Below are 26,325 nucleotides of genomic sequence, written 5' to 3'. Positions count from 1 at the left end.
CATTTCCGGGCTGAGCCCCCCACCCCGCTGCGCCGCGCGGTCTCTCTCTCTGTCTCGGTCTCCGGGGCAACGGGCGGGATGAGCCGTGAGTGAGTGACCGGGCCGGGCCGGGCCTGACGCGGTGAGAGGCCCCGGTGGATCAGGGCGGGCGGGATGAGCCGTGAGTGAGTAGCCGGGCCGGGCCGGGCCTGACGCGGTGAGAGGCCCCGGTGGATCAGGGCGGGCGGGGCGGGGTCCAGGCCGCGGCCTCGCACCCGGGAGCCGGTGACTGGGCCTGGGGTCGGGGCTGCGCTAATATAATTGACATAGAAACATAGACAATAGGTGCAGGAGGAGACCATTCGGCCCTTCGAGCCAGCACCGCCATTCATTGTGATCATGGCTGATCGACCCCTATCAATAACCCGTGCCTGCCTTCTCCCCATATCCCTTGACTCCACTCGCCCCTAGAGATCTATCTAACTCTAACTTAAATCCATCCAGTGATTTGGCCGCCACTGCCCTCTGTGGCGGGGAATTCCACACATTCACAACTCTCTGGGTGAAAAAGTTTTTTCTCACCTCAGTCTTAAATGACCTCTTTATTCTAAGACTGTGGCCCCTGGTTCTGGACTCGCCCAACATTGGGAACATATTTCCTGCATCTAGCTTGTCCTGTCCTTTTATAATGTTATATGTTTCTATAAGATCTCCCTTCATCCTTCTAAACTCCAGTGAATACAAGCCTAGTCTTTTCGATCTTTCCTCATATGACAGTCCCGCCATCCCAGGGATCAATCTCGTGAACCTACGCTGCACTGCCTCAATCACAAGGATGTCTTTCCTCAAATTTGGAGACCAAAACTGTACACAATACTCCAGATGTGGTCTCACCACCAGGGCTGAACTTAGGAGGTGCGGGGCCCAATTGGGAAAATTGTTCGTAGGAATATAAATAAATAATTATCAATGAGTCACGTGTCGTGAGTAACATGACAATTCGGGGGAGAGTTCCTAGCAATTTTACAAAATGTTGAGATTTTAAAAATCAAGTCTGCAATTTATCCCATCAGATATAGCATAAAATGTTTAATTTGACACCTAATTCACTTTCATATCTTCAGTATTAAAACCGTTATGGCCATTTTCATACTCGGAAATTTGCATTTCGTTCCATATTGCTTTTCCATTGACTTAACACAAAAGCTGTGATTAAGGACAGTCAAAAGCCCATAACTTTCTTAAAAATTAAGAGAACTGAATGAAATTTTCAGTTATTATACATTGAAGCATTCTGAAACAAATATAAAATATCTTACTTGGATAACCTGAAATTAAAGCATGTAATTAGTTAATTACCTAATTGTAGCTAATTACAAAATTGACCGTTGTGACGGAAATAGTAATAAACACCCAGACTGCCTTGAAAATTCAAAAATGTGATATTTTCAAGATCAGAACTTTAATATTATTGTATTATATGCTGTAAGTCCGTAACAGATAGGTAAATAAATTACAATTTCTAGCAATAGACCAGGTCTTTATGGAGAAGATCAGTTGCTAGTTGGTACATTGGCATGCCATAACCAGTAGCATCATCATACTCCTCAGATTGTAGCCAATAAGCAGCTCTGTACATCTTGTTTTTCCTCAAGTTTTCAATTTTGGCATTGTAAACTACAAGTTTCTGCTCTTCAAACTACACATGACATGCCTTTCTGCCCACCACTTTCCCCATTAAGAATGTCCTGTAGATTCAATTTCTTAAGAAAAGGATGTTTTATTTAAATCGCCTAAGTATCCAAATAACAAACTAATCCCATTAACACAAGAATTCACAATATAACATGATTTTTAAATCTCACTGTCATGAATTTATATGTCAGATGGAAGGAATTTAATGTTTAATTTCCATAAATTAATCTAGAAACATCCACTCAAGATAATCAAAATTATTTTTTGCACAATGCATGTGTATATTAAGTATAATAATATTGAATGAATGAATGAATGAATGAATCTCTTTATTGTCATTGCACATGGTACAACGAAATTTAAAAGTCAATCCAACGGTGCGATTCACAAGAACAATTTTAAATATATAAGAAAAGGTAAAAATATATACATATAAAAAATTTACAGATAATTTTTGCCACTAATTTGCCATTATGAGGTATTCGGTGTTGTACAGTTATATACAGTTATATAGTAGTGCAAATGGTCAAGTACATTCAGGATGTTTTTAAGGTGCTTGTGAGTAAGAACCATTCAGTTGAATGTGAGTGTTATTTCTTATTTTGCATTGTTAAGTTCACGTATGGCTATGGGGTAGAAGCTGTCTCTGAGTCTGTTTGTGCGAGTTTTGAAAGACCTGTACCGTCTGCCAGAGGGCAGCAGGTGGAACAGTTTGTGTCCAGGGTGGGAAGGGTCCTTCAGGATGTTGGCTGCCCTGCCAAGGCAGCGAGAGCTGAAGATGTCCTTCAGGGAGGGCAGTGGGCAGCCAGTGATTTTTTGTGCGGTGTTGATGACCCTTTGAAGGGCTCTCCTGTCCGCTGCAGAGCAGCTGGCATACCATGTGGTTATACAGTACGCCAGCACACTCTCGATGGAGCAGCGGTAGAAGGACACCAGCAGCTTCTCCTCCAGGTTGTTTTTCCTGAGGATCCTCAGAAAGTAGAGTCGCTGCTGGGCCTTCTTGACCGCTGTGGTGGTGTTTGTAGTCCAGGAGAGATCCTCCGTAATTTGTGTGCCCAGGAATCTGAAGTCTGAGACCCTTTCCACACAGTCCCCATTGATGAATAGGGGTTTGGGGGCTGCACTGTTCTTACGGAAGTCTATGATAATTTCCTTTGTTTTTGTGGTGTTTAGGATGAGGTTGTTGTCTGAACACCACGCTGCCAGTCTTTGGACTTCCTCCCTGTAGGCTGTCTCATCTCCTCCTGAGATACGTCCAACCACAGTCGTGTCGTCCGCAAACTTGACGATGGTGTTGGTGGAGTGGGCGGGGGCACAATCGTGGGTGTAGAGGGTGTAGAGGAGGGGGCTCAACACACAGCCCTGTGGGGAGCCGGTGCTGAATGTGATGGAGGTGGAGAGGTGATGGCCCAGTCTGACGGTCTGGGGGCGGTTAGACAGAAAGTCCTTGATCCAGAGGCAGATGGGTTGGGAGAGTCCTAAATCCATGAGTTTGGTGACCAGTCTGCTGGGGATGATGGTATTGAAGGCAGAGCTAAAGTCAATGAAAAGCATCCTCACATAGCTCCCCTGGTGTTGGAGGTGGGTCAGTGCAGTGTGAAGAGCAGTGGCGATGGCATCCTCAGTGGACCTATTTGCTCTGTAGACAAACTGGTGTGGATGGAAGGTGGGCGGGAGGCTGGCTTTGATGTGCTGCTGGACCAGCCTCTCGAAACACTTCATGATGACTGGTGTCAGAGCGACCGGTTGGTAGTCGTTAAGGCCACTGATAACAGGCTTTTTTGGTAGTGGGATGATTGTGGCAGACTTCAGGCACGGTGGGATGATGGATTTGGACAGGGACAGGTTGAAGATTTTCGTGAAGACCTCGGAGAGCTGGTCTGCACATTCTTTCAGAACCCTTCCTGTCACGCCATCCGGGCCGGCAGCCTTCCTCGGGTTCACCGCCCTGAGCACCCGCCTCACTTCATGCTCCTGCACAGTGAGGGTGTAGTTGTTGTTGTTAGGGGCTGGTGGGAGAATGGTGACGAACTCTTCTGGTTCTGCCTCGAAGCGAGCAAAGAAGCAGTTCAGCTCCTCTGCCAGTGAGGCATCGCCGTCGGCCATCGTGCTGTTGCTGGGCTTGTAGTTGGTGATGTGCTGGATGCCCTGCCACACCCGCCGTGGATTGTTGTTGTTAAAGTGGTCCTCTATCTTCCTCTTGTGGGCCGCTTTGGCATCCCTGATGCCTTTCTTCAGGTTGGCTCTAGCAGCGCTGTACAGGGCTCTGTCGCCAGACCTGAAGGCGGTGTTGCGGTCCTTGAGGAGAGTTTGGACCTCTTTTGTCATCCACGGCTTCTGGTTGGGGTACACCCGGATGAGTTTGTCGACGGTGACGTTGTCAACACAGTTCTGGATGTAAAAGAGTACCGTGGATGTGTACTCCTCCAAGTCCTGATTTCAAAAAATGTCCCAGTTTGTCCTTTCAAAGCAGTCCTGTAGCTGTGAGGAAGCTCCTTCAGGCCAAGTTTTAACAGTCCTGGTGGTGGGTTGAGCTTTTCTCCTGAGGGGGGTGTATGCTGGTGCTAAGTGAATGGATAGGTGATCCGACTGGCCTAAGTGTGGTAGTGGTGTGGCTCTAAACCCCTTCTTGATGTTTGAGTAGGCCTTGTCTAATGTATTTTCTCCCCTGGTTGCACATTTGATGTGTTGTTCAAACTTGGGGAGAACTGATTTTAAGTCTGCGTGATTGAAATCACCAGCTATGATATGGGCTGCTTTGGGGTAGGTGTTCTCTTGTTTGCTGATAGCGCTATGGAGGTAGCCTAGGGCTATGCTAGCATTAGCATCCGGTGGGATATACACAGCTGTAACTATGACCACGGTAAACTCACGTGGAAGGTAGAAAGGCCTGCATCTAACTATCAGGTACTCCAAATCAGCAGAACAGTGTCTGTCTATGATTGTGGTATTTGTGCACCAGTTGTTGTGAACGTAGATGCATAACCCCCCTCCTTTGCTCTTTGTTTCTATCCCAGCGAAATGCTGTGCGGCCTGCTAGCTCAATGGCTCCGTCCAGTACAAGTGCGTGTAGCCACGTCTCTGTTATTAGCAGAATGCAACTGTCCGCGATGAATTTGTTTGCGGCGACCTGTAGTCTTAGTTGGTCCATTTTGTTGGTGATGGATCTGGCGTTGGTGAGAATGATGCTGGGTAGCGGTGGTTTATGTGGTTGTTGCCTTAGCCTAGCGAGTAGTCCGGACCGGCGACCACGCTTTTGCTTCCTGTGCCTCCTCCGTCTCCGGCGTTTGCTGGGGCCGACAACAATCCACGGAGAGCCCGGTGTCCTGGCTATCTCCTCCGGTATGTTGCGTGAATGCAGAAAAACACACTTAACTGCCTGTTTACACTGTAATCCGATAATCAGAAGATCCTGTCGGCTGAAGGTGAGATTCGCACGACAAAACGTAACATTGTCAAACAGACATACAAACATAAACACACAAAAAATGCACCGAAAGGGAGAGCTTCGAGCCGCTGCCACTGTGCGCGCCGCCATCTTGAGCGAAATCTCTCTGTCTCTTTCACCCCATCTCTCTCCCTCTCTTTCTCTCTCACCCTCTTCCTCCACCTGCCTCTGTCTCTCCCTCCCTCTCCTCCTCTCCCTCTATCTCTCATCCTCTCTCTCTCTCTCCCACACCCTCACTCACTCCCCCCGCCTCCCTCCCCCTCTATCCCCCTCACTATCCCTGCTCTCTCTCTTTCCGACTCCCTCTCTCCTGCCTCTCTCTCCCTCTCTCCTTCCTCTCTGTCCCCCTCCCTCTCTCCCCTCCCTCTCTCCCCTCCCTCTCTCTATCTCTCTCTCCCTCTCTCTCTCCCCATCTCTCTTTCTCCACCCTCTCTTTCCCTCTCACTCTCTCTCCCTCTCTCTCCCTCTCTCTCTCTCATCTCTCTCCCCTGTCTCCCACTCTGTACCCCTCTCTCTCTCCCCCTTCATCTCTCCCCCATTCTCTCTCTCCATCTCTCTCTCCCCCTTCCCTCTCTTCCCTTCTCTCTCTCTCTCTCTCCCCTCTCCCTTTCTCACACTCTCTATCCCTCTCACCTCCCCACTATCTCTCCTTTTGCTCTCTCTCCCTCTCCACCTCTCTCTCTCTTTCTCCCCATCTTTCTCTCTCTCTTTCCCCTCCCCTCTCCCCCTATCTCTCCCCGTCTCTCTCTCTGTTTTTCTCCCTCTCTCCCCATCCCATCTCTCCCCGTCTCTCCCTCTCCCTCTCTCCCAGTCTCTACCCCTCCCTCTCGCCCCCTTCTCTCCCCCGCTCCCTCTTCACCTCTCCCTCTCTCTCTCAGCCCTTCTCTCTCTCTCTTTCCCCCCCACTCTCTTTCTCCCCCTTCTCTCTCCCCTCTCTCTCTCTCTACTCTCTCCTTCACCCTCCCCCTTTCTCTCTCTCTCCCACTCTCTCTTTCCCCCCTCACCCCCATCACACTCCCCCTCCTCTCCTCCCAAACTCCTTCCCCTCTCTCTCTCTCTCTTTCTCTCTCTTTCTCTTTCTCTTTCTCTTTCTCTTTCTCTTTCTCTCTCTCTCTCTCTCTCTCTCTTTCTCTCTCCCTTTTCTCGCTCTATCTTACCCTCTCTCTCCCCCTTGCTCTCTCTCAACTACCTCTTTACCTCTCTTGTTCCTGTTTCTCTCTCCCTCTCTCTCCTCTGTTCCTCCCCTTCTCTCTCTATCTCTCCCTCCCTCTCTGTCTCTCTCCCCCTCTCTCTCCCTCTCTCTCCCACTCTCCCCCTCTCTCCCTATTCTCTCTCTCCATCTCTCCCCCTCTCCCTCATCCTCTCTCTCTCCCCTCACTCTCTCTACCTCTCTCTCTCTTTCACCCCATCTCTCTCCCTCTCTTTCTCTCTCACCCTCTTCCTCCACCTGCCTCTCTCTCTCACTCTATCTCTCCCCCTCTCTCTCTCTCCCCACCTCTCTCTCCCTCTGTCTCTCTCTCCCCATCTCTCTCTTTCTCCCATCATCTCTCCTCTGTCTCTCTCTCCCTGCTTTATCTCTCCCCCTCTCCTTTCCCTCTCTCTCTCCCCCTCTCTCTCTACCCCATTCTCTCTCTCTCTCCATCTCTCTCTCCTCTCTCCCCTCACCCTCTCTACCTCTCTCTGTCTCTTTCACCCCATCTCTCTCCCTCTCCCTCTCTTTCTCTCTCACCCTCTTCCTCCCCCTGCCTCTCTCTCCCTCCCTCTCCACCTCTTCCTCTACCTCTCTCCCTCTCTCTCTCCCCATCTCCCTTTCTCACACTCTCTATCCCTCTCACCTCCCCACTATCTCTCCTTTCGCTCTCTCTCCCCTCTCTCCCTCTCCACCTCTCTCTGTCTCTTTCTCCCCATCTCTCTCTCTGTCTCTTTCCCCTCCCCCCTCCCCTCTCTCTCCCCCCCGTTTCTCTCTCTTTCTCTCCCTCTCTCCCTCTCCCCATCCCATCTCTCCCCTCTCTATCTATCTATCTCTCTCTCCCTACCTCTCTCTCTCTCTCTCTCTCTCCCAGTCTCTACACCTCCCTCTCTCTCTCCCCCTCTCTCTTTCTCCCCTCCTCTCCTCCCAAACTCCTTCCCCTCTCTCTCTCCATCTCTCTCTCTGTCTCTCTCTGCTCTCTCCCCCCCTCTCTTTCTCCCCCTCATCTCTCTCCCCCTCCCTCTCTCCTCTACCCTCTCTCCTCTCCCTCCCTTTCTGTCTCCCCTCTCTCTCAATTTTTCTCTCTCCCTCTGTTCCCTCTCTCTCTCCCTCTCTCTCCTTCTTCCTCCCCCATCAGTCTCCCCGTCTCTCCCCTCTCTCTCTTTCTCTTTCTCTCATCGCTCTCCCCCTCTCTCTCTCTTCCCCTTCCCTCTCAACCTCTCTCTCTCTCTCTCTCTCTCTCTCACTCCCTCCACCTCTATCCCCCTCACTCTCCCGGCTCTCTCTCTTTCTGCCTCCCTCTCTCCTGCCTCTCAGCCTCTCTCTCCTTCCTCTCCATCCCCCTCCCTCTCTCTCTCTGTCTCTCTCCCCGTCTCTCTTTCTCCACCCTTTCCCTCTCATTCTCTCTCTATTTCTCTCATCTCTCTCCCCTCCATCTCTCCCCCTCTCTCTCCCCCTTTCCCCTCTCTCCCCCTCTCTCTCTCCCTCTTCCCCCCTCTCCCTCTCTCTCTCTCTCTCCCTCTCTGTCTCTCCCTATCTCTTTTTCTTACTCCACCCTCTCTTCCCCTCTCACTCTCTCTCTCTCTGTCTCACCCTCTCCCACTCTCTACCCCTCTCTCTCTCTCCCCCTCTCCCTCTCTCCCTCTCTCTCTCTCCCTCTCTCCCCCTCCCCCCCCCTCCCTCTCCCCCCCTCTCTCTCTCCCCCTCTCCCTCTCATCCTCTGTTTCTCTCTCCCCTCTCTCTCTCTCTCTCTCTCTCTCTCTCTCCCCTCACCCTCTCTACCTCTCTCTTTCTCTTTCACCCCCTCTCCATTTCTTTCCCTGTCTCACATTCTTCATCCCCCTGCCTCTCTCTCTCACTCCCTCTCTCCCTCTAACCCCTATCCCCTCCCCCCTCTCCCTCTCTCCCCGCCCCCTCTCTCTCTCCCCTCCTCTCTCTTTCTCTCATCATCTCTCCTCTGTCGCTGTCTATATCTCTCTGCTCTCTCTCTCCCCTCTCCTTTCCCTCTCTCCCTTCTCTCTCTCCCCTTCTCTCTCTCTCCCCTCTCCCTTTCTCGCATTCTCTATCCCTCTCACCTCCCCACTATCTCTCCTTTTCCTCTCTCCCCTTCTCTCTCTCCACTCTCTCTCTCTCCCCTCTCCCTTTCTCACACTCTCTATCCCTCTCACCTCCCCACTATCTCTCCTTTCGCTCTCTCTCCCTTCTCTCCCTCTCCACCTCTCTCTGTCTCTTTCACCCCATCTCTCTCCCTCTCTTGCTCTCTCACCCTCTTCCTCCCGCTGCCTCTCTCTCACTCCCTCTCTCCCTCCCTCGCTCCCCCTTCCTCTCTCCCCCACCCCCCCTCTCTCTCCCTACCTCTCTCTCCCTCTCTGTCTCTCTCTCTCCACATCTCTCATTTTCTTTCATCGTCTCTCCCCCTCTCTCTCCCTCCCTCTCTCTCCCTCCCTCTCTCTCCCTCTCTCTCTCCCCTCTCTCTCCCCTCTCTCTCCCCCTCTCCCCTCTCTCTCCCCCCTCTCTCCCCTCTCTCCCCCTCATCTCTCCCTCCCTCTGTCCCCTCTCTGTCTCACTCTCTACCCATTCTCTCTCCCTCTTTCCCTCGCTCTCTCCCTTCCTCTCTCCCTCCTCTCTCTCCCCATCGCCCCCCTCTCTTCCTCTCTCTCTCTCCCCTCTGTCTCTGTCTCTCTCCCCCTCCTCTCTCTCTCTCTCTCTCTCTCCCTATATCCCTCTCTCCCCATCTCTCTCACCCCTCTCTCTCTCCCCCTCTCTCTCTCCCCCTCTCTCTCTCCCCATCTCTCTCTCCCCTCGCTCACCCCTCTCTCTCTCTCCCTCTCTATCTCTCTCTCCCTTTCTCTCTCTCTCCCTCTCTATCTCTCTCTCTCACCCTCTCTCTTTTTCTCCCTCCCCTATCTTCCTCTTTCCCCCTCACCCTCTCTCCCCTTCTCCCTCTCCCCCTCTCCCTCTCCCCCTCTCCCTCTCCTCTCTCCGGGGCTCTCTCTCTCTCTCTTTCTTCCCCCTCTCTCCCTCTCCCCCTCTCTCCCCTCTCTCTCTCTCTGTCTTTCCCTCTCTCTCTCCCTCCCTGCCCTAAAGAATGAGGACATCTGGGATGTCGTGGTATGGAAGCCCCTCATCTTGGGCACAGATGCGGCGTAGACGGAGGAATTAGGAGTCGGGGATGGAGTCTTTGCAGGAAGCAGGGGGGCAAGAAGTGTAGTGGAGATAGTTGTGGGTTTGTAGATGTCAGCCTGTGATGGAGACTGTGAGATCTAGAAAGGGGAGGGAGGTGTGGAAGATGGTCCAAGTGAATTAGAGGTCAGGATGGAAATTGGTGGTGAAGTTAATGAAGTCCATGAGTTGTGGATGGGTGCAGGAGATGTCAATGTAACGGAGATAGAGGTCAGGGATAGGGCCAGTGTACGCCTGCCTGCCTGCAACAGGGATTGGTCAATGGCATCAAACTTTCATTGTTTTACTGTCAAATAATGACAGGTGTTTAAAGTGACTCGTCAGAAACTATTATCACAAACAAAGCAGCAGTTGTAGTAAGGATGAGAAATGTACAGAATAGTGAAGCAGAGAATTGTGCTGAATGATGTCACTGGTGTCAGAAGCACAAAAACATCGTGGATCCACTGATTTTATACAAAACATCCTTGGAGCAACTCACGCTGAATCACTGAGCATTTACAAAGATGCAGGCAGCCCCTTTACCCTGCTGTCATCCTCAGCAACTCCCAGCTCACGATGTTATTTGACATCTGCACTTTGCTTTTCATTTGGCCATTTTAACAAACCAGTTATCACACTGGGTTAGAAGAATTGTAAATAACTTATTGACGTGTACCTTGTTCATTGGGGGATATCAAAGACAGATTCCATCTCCCTTGAGTCTTTATCTGAATCATCTGGTGATTGATAACTCCCTCCTCCCACAATCTTTCACCAGACACGCCTGTAAATTATTTCATTTAACATCTCCGAGCAGCTCCATTAACACGGAAGCATTTACTAATCTGTCTTCCAAATCAGAGCGTGGATTCTTTGCTGAAAGTGATCATTTCTGTTTCCTTCTCCAGTGGTAGATGGAGTGATGCAAGGAGACTGCCATCCCTGCCCTCACTGCACTGTTGCATTTAGCACAGTGGAGTTCCTCACAAGGCACTTAAGAAGGCATCCTGAAGCCCCCAGACCAACATCCACTGGGCAACCTTCTTCCTCCAGAGTGAACACTGATTCACAACATCAACGTGGGCAGAGGCCGTTCACCCCATCTGACGGAATTGGGAAATCAGGTGCTATTCAAGGACGAATAGTGGAGAGACGGCATGAATGTCCTGACTGTGGGAAGTGTTTCACGCACGTAGCGCACCTCCACGTACACCAGCGAACCCACACCGGAGAGAGGCCGTACAAATGTCCTGACTGTGGGAAGGGCTTTGCACAGGCAGGGGACCTCCACAGACACCAGCGGACCCACACCGGAGAGAGGCCGTACAAATGTCCTGACTGTGGGAAGGGCTTTGCAGACTCAGGGACCCTCCGGAAACACCAGCGGACCCACACTGGAGAGAGGCCGTACAAATGTCCTGACTGTGGGAAGAGCTTTGCAGACTCAGGGAACCTCCAACTACACCAGCGGACCCACACCGGAGAGAGGCCGTACAAATGTCCTGACTGTGGGAAGGGCTTTGTACACCCAGGGAACCTCCACAGACACCAGCGGACCCACACCGGAGAGAGGCCGTACACATGTCCTGACTGTGGGAAGAGCTTTTCTTATCTCCGTCAGCAGAAAGCTCACACCTGCCTTGAAACGTGCCCCGTGTGAGGGAATGTGTTTAAAGACTCAGCAGCTTTCACTGTTCACCTGAGAGCCTGTGTTGGACAGTAACACAGAGAAAGGTCACCAATTTACAGTTATCATTTCCTTTATATTATTTCCTTTATATTATTTCAATTCTTACCTTTTGAATGACTTTGTGTAATTATTTATTTTGTCAACAGTATTAATATTGGCCCTTGCTGTATTTCCCCCTTTATGATGATACTTTGTGTGGACAAGTCTGGGCTATCAAACTGCTGGTCCCTGCAGCTTTCACTTTATTCCTGTGAGATTTCTTGAACGGGTGATCAGTAAAATGCTGACACTGGAGTTTGCAACGTTTAAAGTGTTGTTCCAAGTATAAGCAGCAGGTGAGTTTGTAAATTGAAATGTTGGATGTGTTGGTTGATGTCATTTATTTATCGCAGGTTTGAGACACAAAATGTGTTTTAATTTGTATCATTCTGCATTGTATTTAAAATATTTCTGTGCGAGGTGATTGACCAGCACCCGCGATGTCCCGGCAAAATCTGTTCATGTTATTCTAATGTTATTAAAGTCATTGTGTTGGGAATCGATGTGATTGAAGAGTATTTTGAATGGAGGTTGCGTCAAGTCCTGGGAGCTCCGTGCATCATGTTACCTGTTGTTGCTGATGGGAAGTACAGCGGCTCCCCCCTCTCTACCCCCTCTCTACCCCCTCTCTCCCTCCCTCTCTCCCCCCTCTCTCTCTCTCCCCCTCTCTCTCTCCCTTCTCTCTCTCCCTCTCTCTCCCCCCTCTCTCTCCCTCTCTCGCCCCCCCTCTCTCCCCCCCTCTCCCCTCTCCCTCTCTCCTCGTCTCTCTCCCTCTCCCCTTCTCTTTCTCTCTCTCTCTCTCTCCCTCCTCTGTCTCTCTCTCCCTCCTCTGTCTCTCTCTCCACCCCTCTCTCCAGATATCCCTCTCTCCGCATCTCTCTCTCTCCCCCGCTCCTCCCCTCTCTCTTCCTCTCTCTCTTCCTCTCTCTCCCCCCCTATCCCTCTTTCTCTCTCTCCACCCCTCTCTCTCCCTCCTCTGTCTCTCTCTCTCCATATATCCCTCTCCCCATCTCTCTCTCTCTCTCACCCTCTCTCTCTCCCTCCCTCTCTCTCTCCCTCCCTCCCTCTCTCTCATTCCCTCTCTATCTCTCATCCTCTCTATCTGTCTCTCTCTTCCCTTCTCTCTCTCTCCTTCCTCTCTCCCCCACTCTGTCTCTCTCTCTTTCTCTCATTGCTCTCCCCCTCTCTCTATCCCCCCTCTCTCAACCTCTCTCTCTCTCTCTCTCTCACACCCTCTCTCACTCCCTCTGCCTCTATCCCCTCACTCTCCCTGCTCTCTCTCTTTCCACCTCCCTCTCCTGCCTCTCTCATTCCTCTCTATTCCTCTCTCTCATTCCTCCCTCTCTCTCTCTCTATTTCTTTCTTCACCCTCTCTTTCTCACTCTCTCTATTTCTCTCATCTCTCTCCCCTCCATGTCTCTCCCTCCCTCTCCCCATTCTCTCTCTCCATCTCTCTCTCCTCCCTCCCTCTTCCTTCCCACAGTCTCTCTCCATCTCTCTCTCTTCCTCTCTCTCCATCTCTCTCTCTCTTCCTCTCTCTCCTCTCTCTACCTCTCTGTCTCTTTCACCCCCTCTCCCTCTCTTTCTCTGTCCCACCTTCTTCCTCCCCCTGCCTCTCCCACCCTCTGCACCTCTCCTTCTATCTCTCATCCTCTCTCTCTCTCTCGCCTTCTCTCTCTCCCCTTCCTCTCTCCCCCACTCTCTCCCTCTCTATCCCTCTCCCTCTCTGTCTCTCTCCCCGTCTCTCTCTCTCCCCCTCACTCTCCCTGCTCTCTCTCTCTTTCCGCCCCCCTCTCTCCTGCCTCTCTCTCTCCCCATTCTCTCTCTCCATCTCTCGCTCTCTCTCCCTCTCATTCTCTCTCATCATCTCTCCCTCTCTCTGTTTCTCTCTCCCCTCACCATCTCTACCTCTCTCTGTCTCTTTCACCCCATCTCTCTCCCTCTCTTTCTCTGTCTCACCCTCTTCCTCCCCCTGCCTCTCTCTCTCCCTCCCTCTCTCTCTCTCCCCACCTTTCTGTCTCTCTCTCCCCATCTCTCTCTCTCTCTCTTCCTGCTCTCTCTCCTTTCCCTCTCTTCCCTTCTATCTCCCCCTCTCTCTCCCCCACTCTCCATCTCTCTCTCTCTCCCCCTCCCATTCTCTCTCCCCCCTCGCTCTGCCCCTCTCTCCCCTCTCTCCTCCCCCTCTACCCCTCCCTCTCCGTTCCCTCTCCTCTTTCCTCTCTCTCTCCCCCCTCTACCTCTCTCTCTTTATTTCTCCCCCTCCCTCTCTCTCTCCCTCTCTATCTACCCATCTCTCTCCCTCTCTCCATCTTTCCCTCTCTACCTCTCTCTCTATGTCTATCTCTCCCAATCTCTATCTCTATCTCTCCCCATCTTCCCCTCTCTCTTTCACTCTCTCTCCCCCTCTCCTTCCGCCCTCTCTCTCTCCTCCCCTCGCCCCCTCTCCATCTCCCCTCCCTCTCTCCCCACCTCTCTGTCTCTCTCTCCCCATCTTTCTCTTTCTCTCTCTCTCTTCTCTCTCTCTTCCCTCTCCCCCTCTCTCTATCGCTCTCTGTCTTTCTCCCAATCTCTCTCTTTCTCCCTCTCTTCCCCGCTCCCTCTCTCTTGCCCTCTCTCCCTCCCCTTCTCTCTCTCACCCCTCGCTATCCCTCCATCTCTCCCTCCCTCTTTCCCTCTCTCCCTCCTCTCTATCTCCCTCTCTAGCTCTACCCCTCCCTCTCCACCTCTCTCCCCATCTATCTCACTCTCTCCTCCTCTTACTCTCTCCCCCCTCTCTCTCCCCCCTCTCTCCTCTCTCTCTCTCTCTCTCTCTCTCTCTCTCTCCGTCTCTCTCTCTCTCTCCGTCTCTGTCTCTCTCTCTGTCTCTGTCTCTCTCTGTCTCTGTCTCTCTCTCTGTCTCTCTCTCTCTCTGTCTCTCTCTCTCTGTCTCTCTCTCTCTCTCTCTCTCTCTGTCTCTCTCTCTGTCTCTCTCTGTCTCTTGTCTCTCTCTCTCTTCCCCCTCTCTCCCTCCATCTTTCCCTCTCTCTCTCGCCAGCTCTGTGGAGATCGGCGATCAGTGGTTCGATGTCTGTGCGTGGATCTTTGTTAATATGCCTGAGGGGTGATACAGTGTGTGTGTGTGTGTGTGTCATAGCGAGAGTGAGAGAGCCTGTGTGTGTGTGTGTGTGATAGAGAGAGAGTGAGAGCCTGTGTGTGTGTGTGTGTGATAGAGAGAGAGTGAGAGCCTGTGTGTGTGTGATAGAGAGAGTGAGAGAGCCTGTGTGTGTGTGTGTGTGTGATAGAGAGAGAGAGAGCCTGTGTGTGTGTGATAGAGAGAGAGAGAGAGTGAGAGAGCCTGTGTGTGTGTGTGTGTGTGTGATAGAGAGAGAGTGAGAGAGCCTGTGTATGTGTGTGTGTGTGTGATAGAGAGAGTGAGAGAGCCTGTGTGTGTGTGTGTGTGTGATAGAGAGAGAGTGAGAGAGCCTGTGTATGTGTGTGTGTGTGTGATAGAGAGAGTGAGAGAGCCTGTGTGTGTGTGTGTGTGTGATAGAGAGAGTGAGAGAGCCTGTGTGTGTGTGTGTGATAGAGAGAGAGTGAGAGAGCCTGTGTATGTGTGTCTGTGATTAGGTATGTGGGAGTCCATGTGTGTGTTTCTATGTGTGTGTGTGTCACTGAGTGTGTGTGGGTGTGTGTGTAGGTGTGTGTGTGTGTGTGTTAGTGTGGGTGTGTGAGTGGGTGAGTGAGTGTGTCTGAGTGTGAATGTTAGTGGTAGGGTGATTTTTGTAAATACACTGTTAAAACATTAGATCTGTTGAACTTGTTAACAGAGTATAGACTTGGTGATCTGTTTCCAAATGTTTGTGTTAGCTTAAGAATCCCAGCCACTGTAGCTTCTGCAGAGCGGTAATTTAGCAACCTCAAGCTGATTAAGAATTACTTAAGCTCTACAGTGTCTCAGGAATGTCTTGTAGATTTAGCCAGGCTAAGTATTGAATCTATCATTGCCAGAACAATACATTTTTATGCTGTGATTCAAACATTTTTCCAAAAAAGGCCTGGAAAGCTCTTTAATTAAGGTAAATAATGATGTATTTTGATGATCTGATCTGCTTTGAAATACAAAAGGATGTTTTTGTGTGAATTCTTCCTCCTTATCTGTATTGTAGCATTAAAAACATATGTTCAAAACAAATGTGCTTTCTTCTTTCTGATCATTTTATTTGAGTTGTATTTATCATGGAGGGAGTATAGGAGCATGAGGCCTCAAATGCAGAACATCAACAGAGCGCTCCATTCCACCCCTCTCATCTTTCATACCCCTTTTTGCTTTACAGGCTACAGCTCATGGCATAAACCGGCAGTGGATATAAACAGGATGATTAATGGAGAAGGGACGGGGCCCGAAAGAAACTTTGTACCCACTGATAAAATTCCTCTCAGAGGCCCCGTGTACAAGCACACCCAGGTCTCGTTACACCTCCCTTTTTCCTAATCTGATACTATTCAGGTAATTGTCTGCCATTCTGTTCTTGCCATCAAAAAGGATGACCTCACATTTATCCAACTATACTGCATCTGCCATGCATCTGCCCACTCACCCAACCAATCCAAGTCACCCTGCAGCCTCATAGCATCCTCATCGCAGCTCATGCTGCCACCCAGCTTTGTGTCATCCGCAAACTTGGAGATGTCACATTTAATTATCTTGTCTAAATCATTTATATTGTAAATAACTTGGGTCCCAGCACTGAGTTTTAGTCACTGTGTGCTATTCTGTAAAGGACCCGGTAATTCCTACTCTTTGCATTCTCACTGCCAACCAATTCTCTATCCATGTCAATACCCTACCCCCAATAGCATGTGCTCTTATTTTGCATACTAATCTCTTGTGAGGGACCTTGTCAAAGACTTTTTGAAAGTCCAAATGCACCACATCCCCTGGCTCTCCCTTATCCATTCTACTTGTTACATCCTCAAAACATTCCAGAAGATTAGTCAAGGAAGATTTCCCCTTCATAAATCCATGCTGGCTTTGACCGATCCTGTTACTGCTTTCCAGATGTACAGCTATAACAGCTTCCCCACTACTGGTCTATAATTCCCTGTTTTTAGGCTGTGGGCCAAAGTGCTTTCTTGTTTCAGTTTGTGACCCAAATCACGTAACTACCTGAATTTCTAACATATTGTGTAAAAATATTATGGAAATCATACCTGAAACTCGTCAAGAACAAAACCTGCACATTTAAAAAATATGAGAAAAACCTCCAGTTTTCCGAGTAGTAATTGTCCAATCAAAGCACCTTTGACATTGAGATCAGACGCCAATTGACCATTCACTCGCTTTGTTTCATGGTCGCTAGGTAGCGAGCACTCTGGGATCATGGCTGCCTCCGAATTACATCAAAACAATAGCAAGGTTTCCAAGGAATAAAGGGAATGCTAACCTTGCTGATAATTTTGTTTTAGAATTGATTTATCTTTATAAAGTTATGATGTGAACTGTTAAATAAAAATGATAAATAACAAATGTAGAGCTGGGGTTAGGATTAGGATTAGGGTCAGTCAGTCAGTCAGTAGGAATGTTACAACATTTTGAGATTTTAAAAATCAAGCCTGAAATTTATCTCATCAGATAAAGCACAAAAAAAACTTGATACCTAATTCACTTTCATATCTTCAGTATTAATAAAGTTATGGTAATTTTCATACTCAGAAATTAGCATCTTGTTCCCTATTGCTTTTCCATTAATTTAACACAAAAGCTGTGATCAAGGGCAGTCAATTGACATAAAAGCCCATAACTTTAATAAAAATTAAGAGAACTGAATAAAATGTTCAGTTATTATAGATTGAAGCATTCTGAAACAAATATGATGCATCTTACTTTGATGGGCTGAAATTAAAGTATATAATGAGTTAATTGCCTAATTAAGTAGCTAATTACAAAATTAACCGTTGTGACGGAAATAGTAATAAACAACCAGACTGCCTTAAAAATTCAAAAATGTGATATTCTCAAGATCAGAACTTTAATATTAATCACAGCAATCAGGGAGGAAACTATATCCTGGCCTGGATTTCACAGGGAGCAAATGAAGGGAGGGAGAAAAATACTGGAGTGAGGTTTAATACTTGCAGGGAGAATACTTACTGATGAGCCTGGGCTAGTACATGCCTGATGGGCCAAATGAGCACTTAAAAAAAAATCTGAGCAGATTCTCAGTGAAAGGCAATTTTTCTGGACTTTTCCTGGCCTGGCACGGGCCTTTTGGGCCAAAATGCTCCTCCTGGGCTAATAAGGGCATTTGGGGCTAAAGGGACCAGTTTCTCGGCTAATAGGGGCCGTGGGCCGAAATTAGTGGTTTCAGGCAGGCCAAACAACTCATTACATTTCATTTCCAATTGCATTTCAGATTCAAGCTCAGGGCAGGCTGAATAACTCATTGCATTTTCATTTCACTTCCATTGCCATTGCAGTTTCAAGCACAGGGCTGGCTCAAGCCAAACAGCTGATTGCATTTTCACTTAATTTCCATTGCAATTGCAGTTTCAAGCACAGGCCAGGCCTAAGCCAAACAGCTGATTGCATTTTCACTTCATTTCCATTGCCATTGCACTATCAAGCACTGGGCAGGCTCAAGCTAAACAGCTGATTGCATTTTCACTTCATTTCCTTTGCCATTGCCGTTTCAAGCACAGGGCTGGCTCAAGCCAAATAGCTCATTGCATTTTCATTTCATTTCCTTTGCCATTGCCGTTTCAAGCACAGGACAGGCCAAACACCTCATTTCATTTTCATTAAGGGCTAACACATCATTTATTCAAGTACATTGCAGACTCACAGTGTTCTGTAGTTTCCCAGCTCAGACAGAGAGTTGTGACCTCTCCCTCGCTATCTTGAAGACAGACTGAGCCACGCCCACACTTCCGGGTTTTATAGTCCCTCCCACCAGAAGGGGCGTGGCACTGCCCAGGCCATCACCGGCTCTGACCTCCGCACCATCGAAGGGATCTATCGAAGTCGCTGCCACAAAAAAGGCAGCCAACATCATCAAAGACCCACTCCATCCTGGCCACACACTCATTTCACCATTGCCATCGGGAAGAAGGTACAGGAGCCTGAAAACTAACGTCCAGCTTCTTCCCTACATCCATCAGGCTATTAAACACGACAACAAATAAGCTTTGAACTGCAATAAACTATTACTATTATTGCACTATATTTGCTATTTATTGAGTATGTGTGCATGTGCATACACACACTGAATGTTTTCTTCTTCTCCCGTTATGTATTATGTTTACATATTCTGTTGTGCTGCAGCAAGTAAGAATTTCATTGTCCTATCTGGGACATATGACAATAAAACACTCTTGACTCTTGATATAAGTGTGAAGAAGGGACTGAAGCTGAAATGTAACCAATTCCTTCCCTCCAGAAATGCTGTCTATCCTGCTGAGACAATAGACAATAAGTGCAGGAGTAGGCCATTTGGCCCTTCGAGCTAGCACTGCCATTCAATGTGATCAAGGCTGTTCAACCCCAATCAGTACCCTGTTCCTGCCTTCTCCCCATATCACCTGACTCTGCTAACTTTAAGAGCCCTATCTAGCTCTCTCTTGAAAGTATTCAGAGAACCATCTCCATCGTCCTCTGAGGCAGAGAATTCCACAGACTCACAACTCTCTGTGAGAAAAAGTGTTTCCTTGTCTCCGTTCTATATGGCTTACTCCTTATTCTTAAACTGTGGCCAAATATAAGCTTGTTTTATAGCTTCTTCCAGTTCTGATGAAATGTAATTGAAAACAAAAATAAGTCTCTTGGTTATAAACCCTGGTTGGGAACAAATAAATTGCAGAATAATTAAATGCTGTTCAGTTCTATCTCCATAATGGAGGGCACAATTAAAGCCCTGTCCCATGGTACGAGTTCATTCCAAGAGTTCTCCCGAGTTTGCCCTGATTTGAACTCGGAATTTACGATAATGGCCACTCGTCGGTACTCGGGGCTCTCGTGGACATTTTTCATCATGTTGAAAAATCTTCACGAGTCTTCCCGTGCTTTCCTGCCGTTAGCGAGTCTTCCCGAGTACCTGCCGTTAGCGCTAAGAGATGTCCCCGAGCTCCGACGTACCCGCTACGTTCATTCACCGTGCTTACCACAAGTTTGATTTTTTTTAAACTCGGGAGAGCTCTTGGAATGAACTCGCACCGTGGGACAGGGCTATTAGTTTTCTATATGTGTGGAAGGTAGGAATTGAAAGAAATCAATGTTAGGATTAATGACATAGTGCTTGGAGATTATGGCGATAGAAGCAGGACATCACTGAAGTTTGGTGATCTACTTCCAGTGGACTAAAGGAATTTGATATGATAAATTATTTGGATGCAGGAACAAACTGAAACACCTCCAATAATCTATATTCTATCCTATGGGGAGAAGGCAGGAAGGGGATACTGATTGTGGATGATCAACCATGATCACAGTGAATGGTGGTGCAGGCTCAAAGGGCCAAATGACCTGCTCCTGCACCATTCAGGTAATTGTGATATGACATTGTCTATTGTCTATAAAATGGAATTCAGAAAATTAAACAATGCATTGTTGCCAAGAGATGGTCTGTAATGTTCCGTTGCTGTGGTAGCATTAGGTCAGTTCAACAACCTGATGGGACAGTAGCTTTTTTCGAACTGGGAGTGTGGGACGTTTACACTTCTGTGGCTACTGTCGATGGTAACAGTGAGAAGAGAGCACGGCTTATCCCATTTCAGCGATTAGTTGAGCAGACTTAACCTGAACAACTTGGTATTCTTTACATCTTTATATTCTGAGACCTTTCCTGTAAAAGATCTTTCACGGGGAAGTGTTGCGACTATCCGCAGAAACTGCGTGCCTTTGTAATCAATTCCCCTCGCAGTAGACAATAGCCTTCTTTGTCATCAGGAGGCTAAATTCAATCTGGAAATTGTCCGCTTGGGGAAAGATCATCAAATATTTTTAATATATTGTGACATTTGGATTGATACAGGTATTGTAATTTTCTTTTCCACTTACCTTGTATAGTGCTGATAATCAGAATCCGAATCAGAATGCTTTATTGTCATTGCATGTGTCACATACAACGAGATTACTGTGTCTCTCCATTTAAAAGAACTTCAAACATTCACATACTCATACGTTTTACACTCCCTCCCTCCCCAAACCCACCCATGGATTCACATTTACATAAATGAACACTGTCTCCCACCCCCCCCCTCCTTCCCCATAACCCGCTCCCGAGACAGAGTTCAGTTCCAAGATTGCTGATGGGTGAAAGCTGTTCTTGAGTCTGGCAGTGCGTGACTTTAGCGACCTGTACCTTTTTCCTGAGGGCAGCAGTGTGAAAAGGTGGTGACAAGGATGTGTAATGTCTTTCACAATATTACAGGTCCTGCTGCGGCATCTGGAGTGGTAAATGTCCTCCAGAGGGGGCAGGGGGAGTCCAATGATACCCTGGGCAGTTTTTATCACCCTCTAGAGAGCTGCTCTGTCAGCTGCTAAACAGTTCCCAAACCAGGCAGTTATGCAGTAAGTCAGTTTGCTTTGTACCGAACAGCGGTAGAAAGGCTCCAGACTCTGATCATTTACATCAGCAAAAAAATACAGCCATTAGAACACCCGCGCTCAGTGACTCCTCCCTCCAGTCAATCACGAGGGTTCGATTACCCAGAGCCACCACCAGGTGTCGCTACACTATGTTATTCCCCTTTTTCAAACACTCCCTACACATTAGTGGCAATTTTATGGAGGCCATTTACGGAAACCTAAAAAGCTGCATGTGTTTGGGATGTGGGAGGAAACTGGATCACCCGGAGGAAACCCACACAGTCACTCAAACTCCACAGAACCCAATGTCCGTATGGAACCAAGGTCTCTGGTGCTGTGAGGTAGTAGCTCTACTGGCTGCACCATTGTGCTGCTCATTTTATGAGTGAAAATTCCATTGTTTTCTTTGTTTTGAGTTTTAGTTACTTTGAGAATAGAGCAGGATTTGCTTTTGAGTCAGTTTATAGACACATATCCTGCGAGAATTGCCAATCCAGTGATAAGGAAGTGCTACACTGTCCGAGGTGCCAATTCTGGATGAACTAGAGGCCTAATCTGTCGTCTTACGTTCAGTGATACTATTTGATGAATACCGGGGATTTTTGATGCCTAATACTTAAACAGGAACCAACTTCACCAGAATATTTTATCTGGTTATTGGGGGAACTTTGCCTAGTCCAAATCAGCTGGTTTGTTTCCCTGTATCCTAGCAGTGACAATAATTCAAAATTATTGGAATGCTGAAAAATGGAAAGTGCTCATGGAAAAAGCAATTTGTTTGTGTCCTTGCACATGGAAATGGAAATGGGATGAAATACAGATAAGTCCAATATCGGCAAAGGAAATCTATATAGAACTTTGGCCATACTTGTAGAATTAAATAACAGATGATAGGAGATGCTGTAAGGCTCAAGTTTGCAATTGGATATCAAGCTGTGTTCTACTTTTGTGCAGTGCAGGATGGCAAACTTTCTTCACAAGTAGGGCCAGATTTAGCAACAGTCATTGTAAATAAGCTGATCAACTGTGGCACAGTTATGGAATATGATGTTAAACTAATTACATTGAGATGCAACTTTAATCTGTGTCTTAACTTTTAATTTGCTGTTTTTGCACCATTTTGTGACGTGATGAAATCTGTGAAATTAAGGTAATTTGGGACGTTTGTGTATGATTTGATACAGGTAGTTCTGCTGTAATGGTTATTTTATTCCTGTGAATTGGATGTAATGTGAATTTTGTGAACATTATTTATATTGTGGACCTAATTGATAACATGATTTGATTGATCTACCTTGCGTTTGAATACCTCATGTGATCTAACCTCGACATCATCCAGGATATAAAAATCCAGAGATTCATCATTCACTGAGAGAGGAAATTCTTGCACACCTCTGTTTTAAATGGCAGCTCCTTTGTCTTGTGATCCATACATGTTACACCTTTCAGTTGCCTCAGTTTTATTTCCATTGTTGCATCTAGCGTGCTCAGGATATTTCCTATTTTAACCATTTTGTTTTGTAATAGGCTGGCTTTCCATTGGGTAGAGAAATATTACCCTAAAACTATGTGTTGATATTATGTGTTCATTGAAAGCTACGTTCATCAAAGTGAAACCATGTACATGTTCAATGATCAAATGTTAACTGAAATTTAACCCTGCTTCCAAAAGAATTGAGGTCCCAAGTTCCACGTATCCACTCTCATAGAAATATTTTGTGTATTGCATTGCATTGTCCATTATTGCAACTCCTCATTATTGAGCATTATTGAGGCATCTTTGAGCCCTTAATCCTGCTCTGCTTATTGGTTGTAAGGAATTTAGATGTATAATCATTTCACACATTGGAACTACCTGAATTTTAGAGCCCAGCTGCCTTCATACTTGTTGCCTTTTCCCCCATAACCTCTGACACCCGCACTAATCAAAACTATCAATCTCCGCCATAAAATATCCATTGACTTGGCCTCCACATCCTTCAGTGGCAGTGAATTAGACAGATTCACCACCCTCTGATTAAAGAAATTCCTCCTCTCCATTCACTTTAATGTCTCTTTATTATCTGCCACTGATCCGCTTTGCATTGGGTGTCACTTTCTTCAATTGGACCCCTCTGCCATTTGCTAATCTCATCATTCGCATCATTAGTACTGAACTATTATCTACCTCTTTGATGACCCTTGGACTATCCTTGATCAGACTTTGCTGGGGTTACCTTGCGCTGTAAATGGGTCGATTGCAAACGTGTATTGTCCTTCTGCTGACTGGTCAGCACGCAACAAAAGCTTTACACTGTACCTCGGTACACGTGACAACAAACTAAACATAAACTCAAGAGCATAGACCATAGAACAGTACAGCACAGGAACAGGCCCTTTGGCCCACAATGTCCGTGCCACGGATGATGCCCGGTTAAACTAATCTCTGCTCTGTACCAATTCTATTTAATTATTATTTTGGTTATTTTGCAGCCACATTAAAATAAGAGCATGTGGAGGTGCATTTGTGCAAATGAAAAGCCTCTTGCATCGGCAGGGGTAAGTATTTTTGTAATTTCCTGTTGTTGCATTTGCATTTACAAAATTTGTATTTGTATTCATGATATATTTTGGAATTTAGTTTTTCCTTGTATAAAATAATGTGTGGACTACAATCACTTGCTTATGATTTCAATTGCAAAAATATTTCATGAAAATGCTTTTCCTTTGCTTAACTTAATTTGTCTGTTATATTTTGCCTCTGGTAAATGTTAGCCGTTTCAAATTGAATTTCTCATGTTTTATTATTTGTTATTGGCATGACTCATTTTTATTAGATGGGTTGTGCATATTGAGGCCGAGAAATGTTGATTTGTGTAATGTGACTGGTTCACTACTTGAAAAAATACATTCTCCTCTAAGTAAACCTGGGACGTTTATGACATTCATGATTTTCTTCCTGTCCTGTGCAGTGATGAGCAATGGTGGGCCACTAATGTAAAAGCAACCCTGGAAAAGATGGGCATCCTGTTAGTTCCAAGATAAAGGGGATTGGTCTGAGCACGACCCAGGTTCTTGGTACTAGGAGTCAGCTGCTCATCATAACACCTTACCTTGTGGGCAGCATTGACCACCAATTCTAAGCTCCTCTGCTCCAACGTATCACTACTCACCCACAGTCATCAGAGAGCTATTGGCCCTCACTGAGGCCTGAATTAATCCTTGGTTTTCACTTACGATACGATACAATAAAACGTTCTTCATCCCCGGAGGGAAATTGGTCGCCAACAGTCACAACACACAAGGTGCACGAAAACTTGAAATTGAAAGTGCAAATAAAAAGAAAAAGACATGTGACTGTTGGCTGGCTGCCGTGTGCACAACGCCTTAAACGGAACGAACAAACAAACAAACAAACGCAGGCTTATCCCCTGGGTAGAGAATTATAAATGTAGAGTATTTCCCCCACACCGGGACCCACATTGTTCTATTGAGAATTCATTGTGGGAAAGCCTTTGAGCATGTTAAAATACACGAGGCCAATTACGTAGGGTCTACAGAGTGCCTGAATTTTGCAGCAGTGGCCTTGCAATAAAAAAAATGCATTGGCTTCCATGCATTCCTCATTAATGCACTTCTCAAGTCACAGAATATTTCAATACTGTTTTCTCTGAAGTCTGATTCACAATGATGCAGTTATTAATGGTGACCAACAGAGGTGTAGTCTACGTGATACGCAGGTATACGCCGTATACCCACTAAGAAAGCTCCAGCATTTCCGTATGCCCACTTAGAAATGTGCAATGACACGTATCAACTTCGATAGTGACAGAAGTTCTGTTTATTTTATGAATGAAAGTATGACAGTTCTGTCACAGAACTGTCATACTTTCATTCATAAATTCAACCTGTGCGCTGTGTCTCTGTCAGAGTCGCACTTTTCTTTGTCGGAAGTGGGAAAGTCCCGAGTTCCGAGTACAATGGAACGCAGCATTATAATAGCCATACAGAGACTTCCGTCCATGGCCCGTGACCGTGGTGATCCCCCGTGACCTAGACCTGACGTCACGTCACCTAGACCACAGCGATATCAACTCAGTCGGCGCCGAGGTGATGTCCAGCGGCTCAACAGTAAATATGAAGCGGAAGCAACAAACTACCCTTAGCCATTAAAAATAAAAAACCAAGCCTGCTGCTGCCTCGGACGACACTCCAGCAGTCACTAGGACGTTAGATGAAGAAGAGGGAACTACAGCGGAGCCTGATGCCAGCAGTGTATCGGGTAAGTGAAAGTCGTATACAAGTGAACTTTAGCAGATATTAGACTACTAGCTACTAGCTTATAAGAGATTTCCCAAACTGAATGAATACCACATATATTCACTAAACGGCCTTGCTAGCTCAATCTTGTTGTAGTAAAGAACGTAGTTATTACACATTTTACTGTGAGTGTGAGTGTGTGTGTGCTGAATATCTCCTTGTTCCTTCTAGATGATAACTCCTGGCCAGCCCTATGAACTGAGTCAGGCTAGGGAGTTTAAAAGCAGGCATTCTCCTTCTTCTTTCATCTCCGCAACATCGCCAAACTCAGACCCTCTCTCACACCGCCTGCTGCTGAAAGACTCATCCATGCCTTCATCTCCTCCCGACTGGACTATTGCAACTCACTTCTCCTTGGCATCAGCTCCACCTACATCAACCGACTCCAACTGGTCCAGAACGCAGCCGCCCGACTCATCACCCACACCAAATCCTGGCATCACATCACTCCAGTCCTCAAAAAACTTCACTGGCTTCCCATCTCCCACCGGATCACCTACAAAATCCTGGTCCTCGCCTACAAAGCCCTCCACCATCTGGCCCCCACATATCTCACTGACCTCCTCTCCCCCTACCAACCCTCACGGTCCCTCAGATCCACATCAGCCGGTCTCCTCTCCATCCACAAGTCCAACCTCCGCAGTTTTGGGGACAGAGCCTTCTCCAGGGCAGCTCCCAGGCTCTGGAACTCCCTCCCCCAACTGATCCGCAATTCCGTGTCCCTCCCCATCTTCCAGTCCCGCCTCAAGACCCATCTCTTCACCTCTGCCTATCCTTAGCCCCACGTCCCCGTCCCTTTTCATCTGTGCATTAATTGCCTCATGCTGTGTTTTGTATTGAATTCTGTCTTTACTTTGTGTACTAGTCATGTCTCTACTATTTATTTCATTCCCCTTACATGTTTTTCCTATACATGCTCAATTTTTGTAAGGTGTCCTTGAGACTCTTGAAAGGCGCCCATAAATAAAATGTATTATTATTATTATTATTATTCTTGGTTAGAATGGAAGGACAGAAAGTTAGGTAAATATCAGCCAACTTGTAAAGCTGGTATAAACACATGAAGTCAATTTTATGCAAATGAGAGTATAGCTGGTTTATTTTCATCTTAAAGATACATTAATTTCACTTTTATACAATTAAATTATAATGATATTGTCACAGTGAAGCTTATTTACAGTTCATTCAATTATTTTGAATAGATTCTTATCCAGTTCAGAAGGTGTTATTGCTAATATAGATTAAAAAAATACTACTTG

At 47.1% G+C, this 26,325-nt stretch overlaps 1 protein-coding gene across 9 annotated transcripts; it reads left to right on the top strand.

Annotated features, from left to right (window-relative positions):
- Positions 1 to 18: 18 nt before the first annotated feature.
- LOC116982130 (zinc finger protein 572-like) lies at positions 19 to 16,569 on the top strand. Of its 9 annotated transcripts, none has more exons than XR_004414361.1 (3): positions 49 to 160; positions 10,385 to 11,501; positions 16,545 to 16,569. XR_004414361.1 is itself a non-coding variant. In XM_033035459.1 (3 exons), coding segments are annotated over exons 2-3 (753 nt in total). In that variant the 5' UTR covers positions 49 to 70; positions 146 to 163; the 3' UTR covers positions 11,137 to 11,700. The 9 variants fall into 9 exon arrangements, 6 of the variants coding, with proteins under 6 accessions (XP_032891348.1, XP_032891350.1, XP_032891351.1 ...); XR_004414360.1 differs by lacking the exon at positions 16,545 to 16,569 and adding an exon at positions 15,519 to 15,730; XR_004414359.1 differs by lacking the exon at positions 16,545 to 16,569 and having other exon boundaries at positions 10,385 to 11,210; positions 11,313 to 11,700.
- Positions 16,570 to 26,325: the final 9,756 nt, after the last annotated feature.

The sequence above is a fragment of the Amblyraja radiata genome, chromosome 16 (assembly GCF_010909765.2).
Source record: "Amblyraja radiata isolate CabotCenter1 chromosome 16, sAmbRad1.1.pri, whole genome shotgun sequence".
Classification (NCBI taxonomy): Eukaryota; Metazoa; Chordata; class Chondrichthyes; order Rajiformes; family Rajidae; genus Amblyraja; species Amblyraja radiata.
This window is presented reverse-complemented; position numbering and strand designations above follow the sequence as displayed.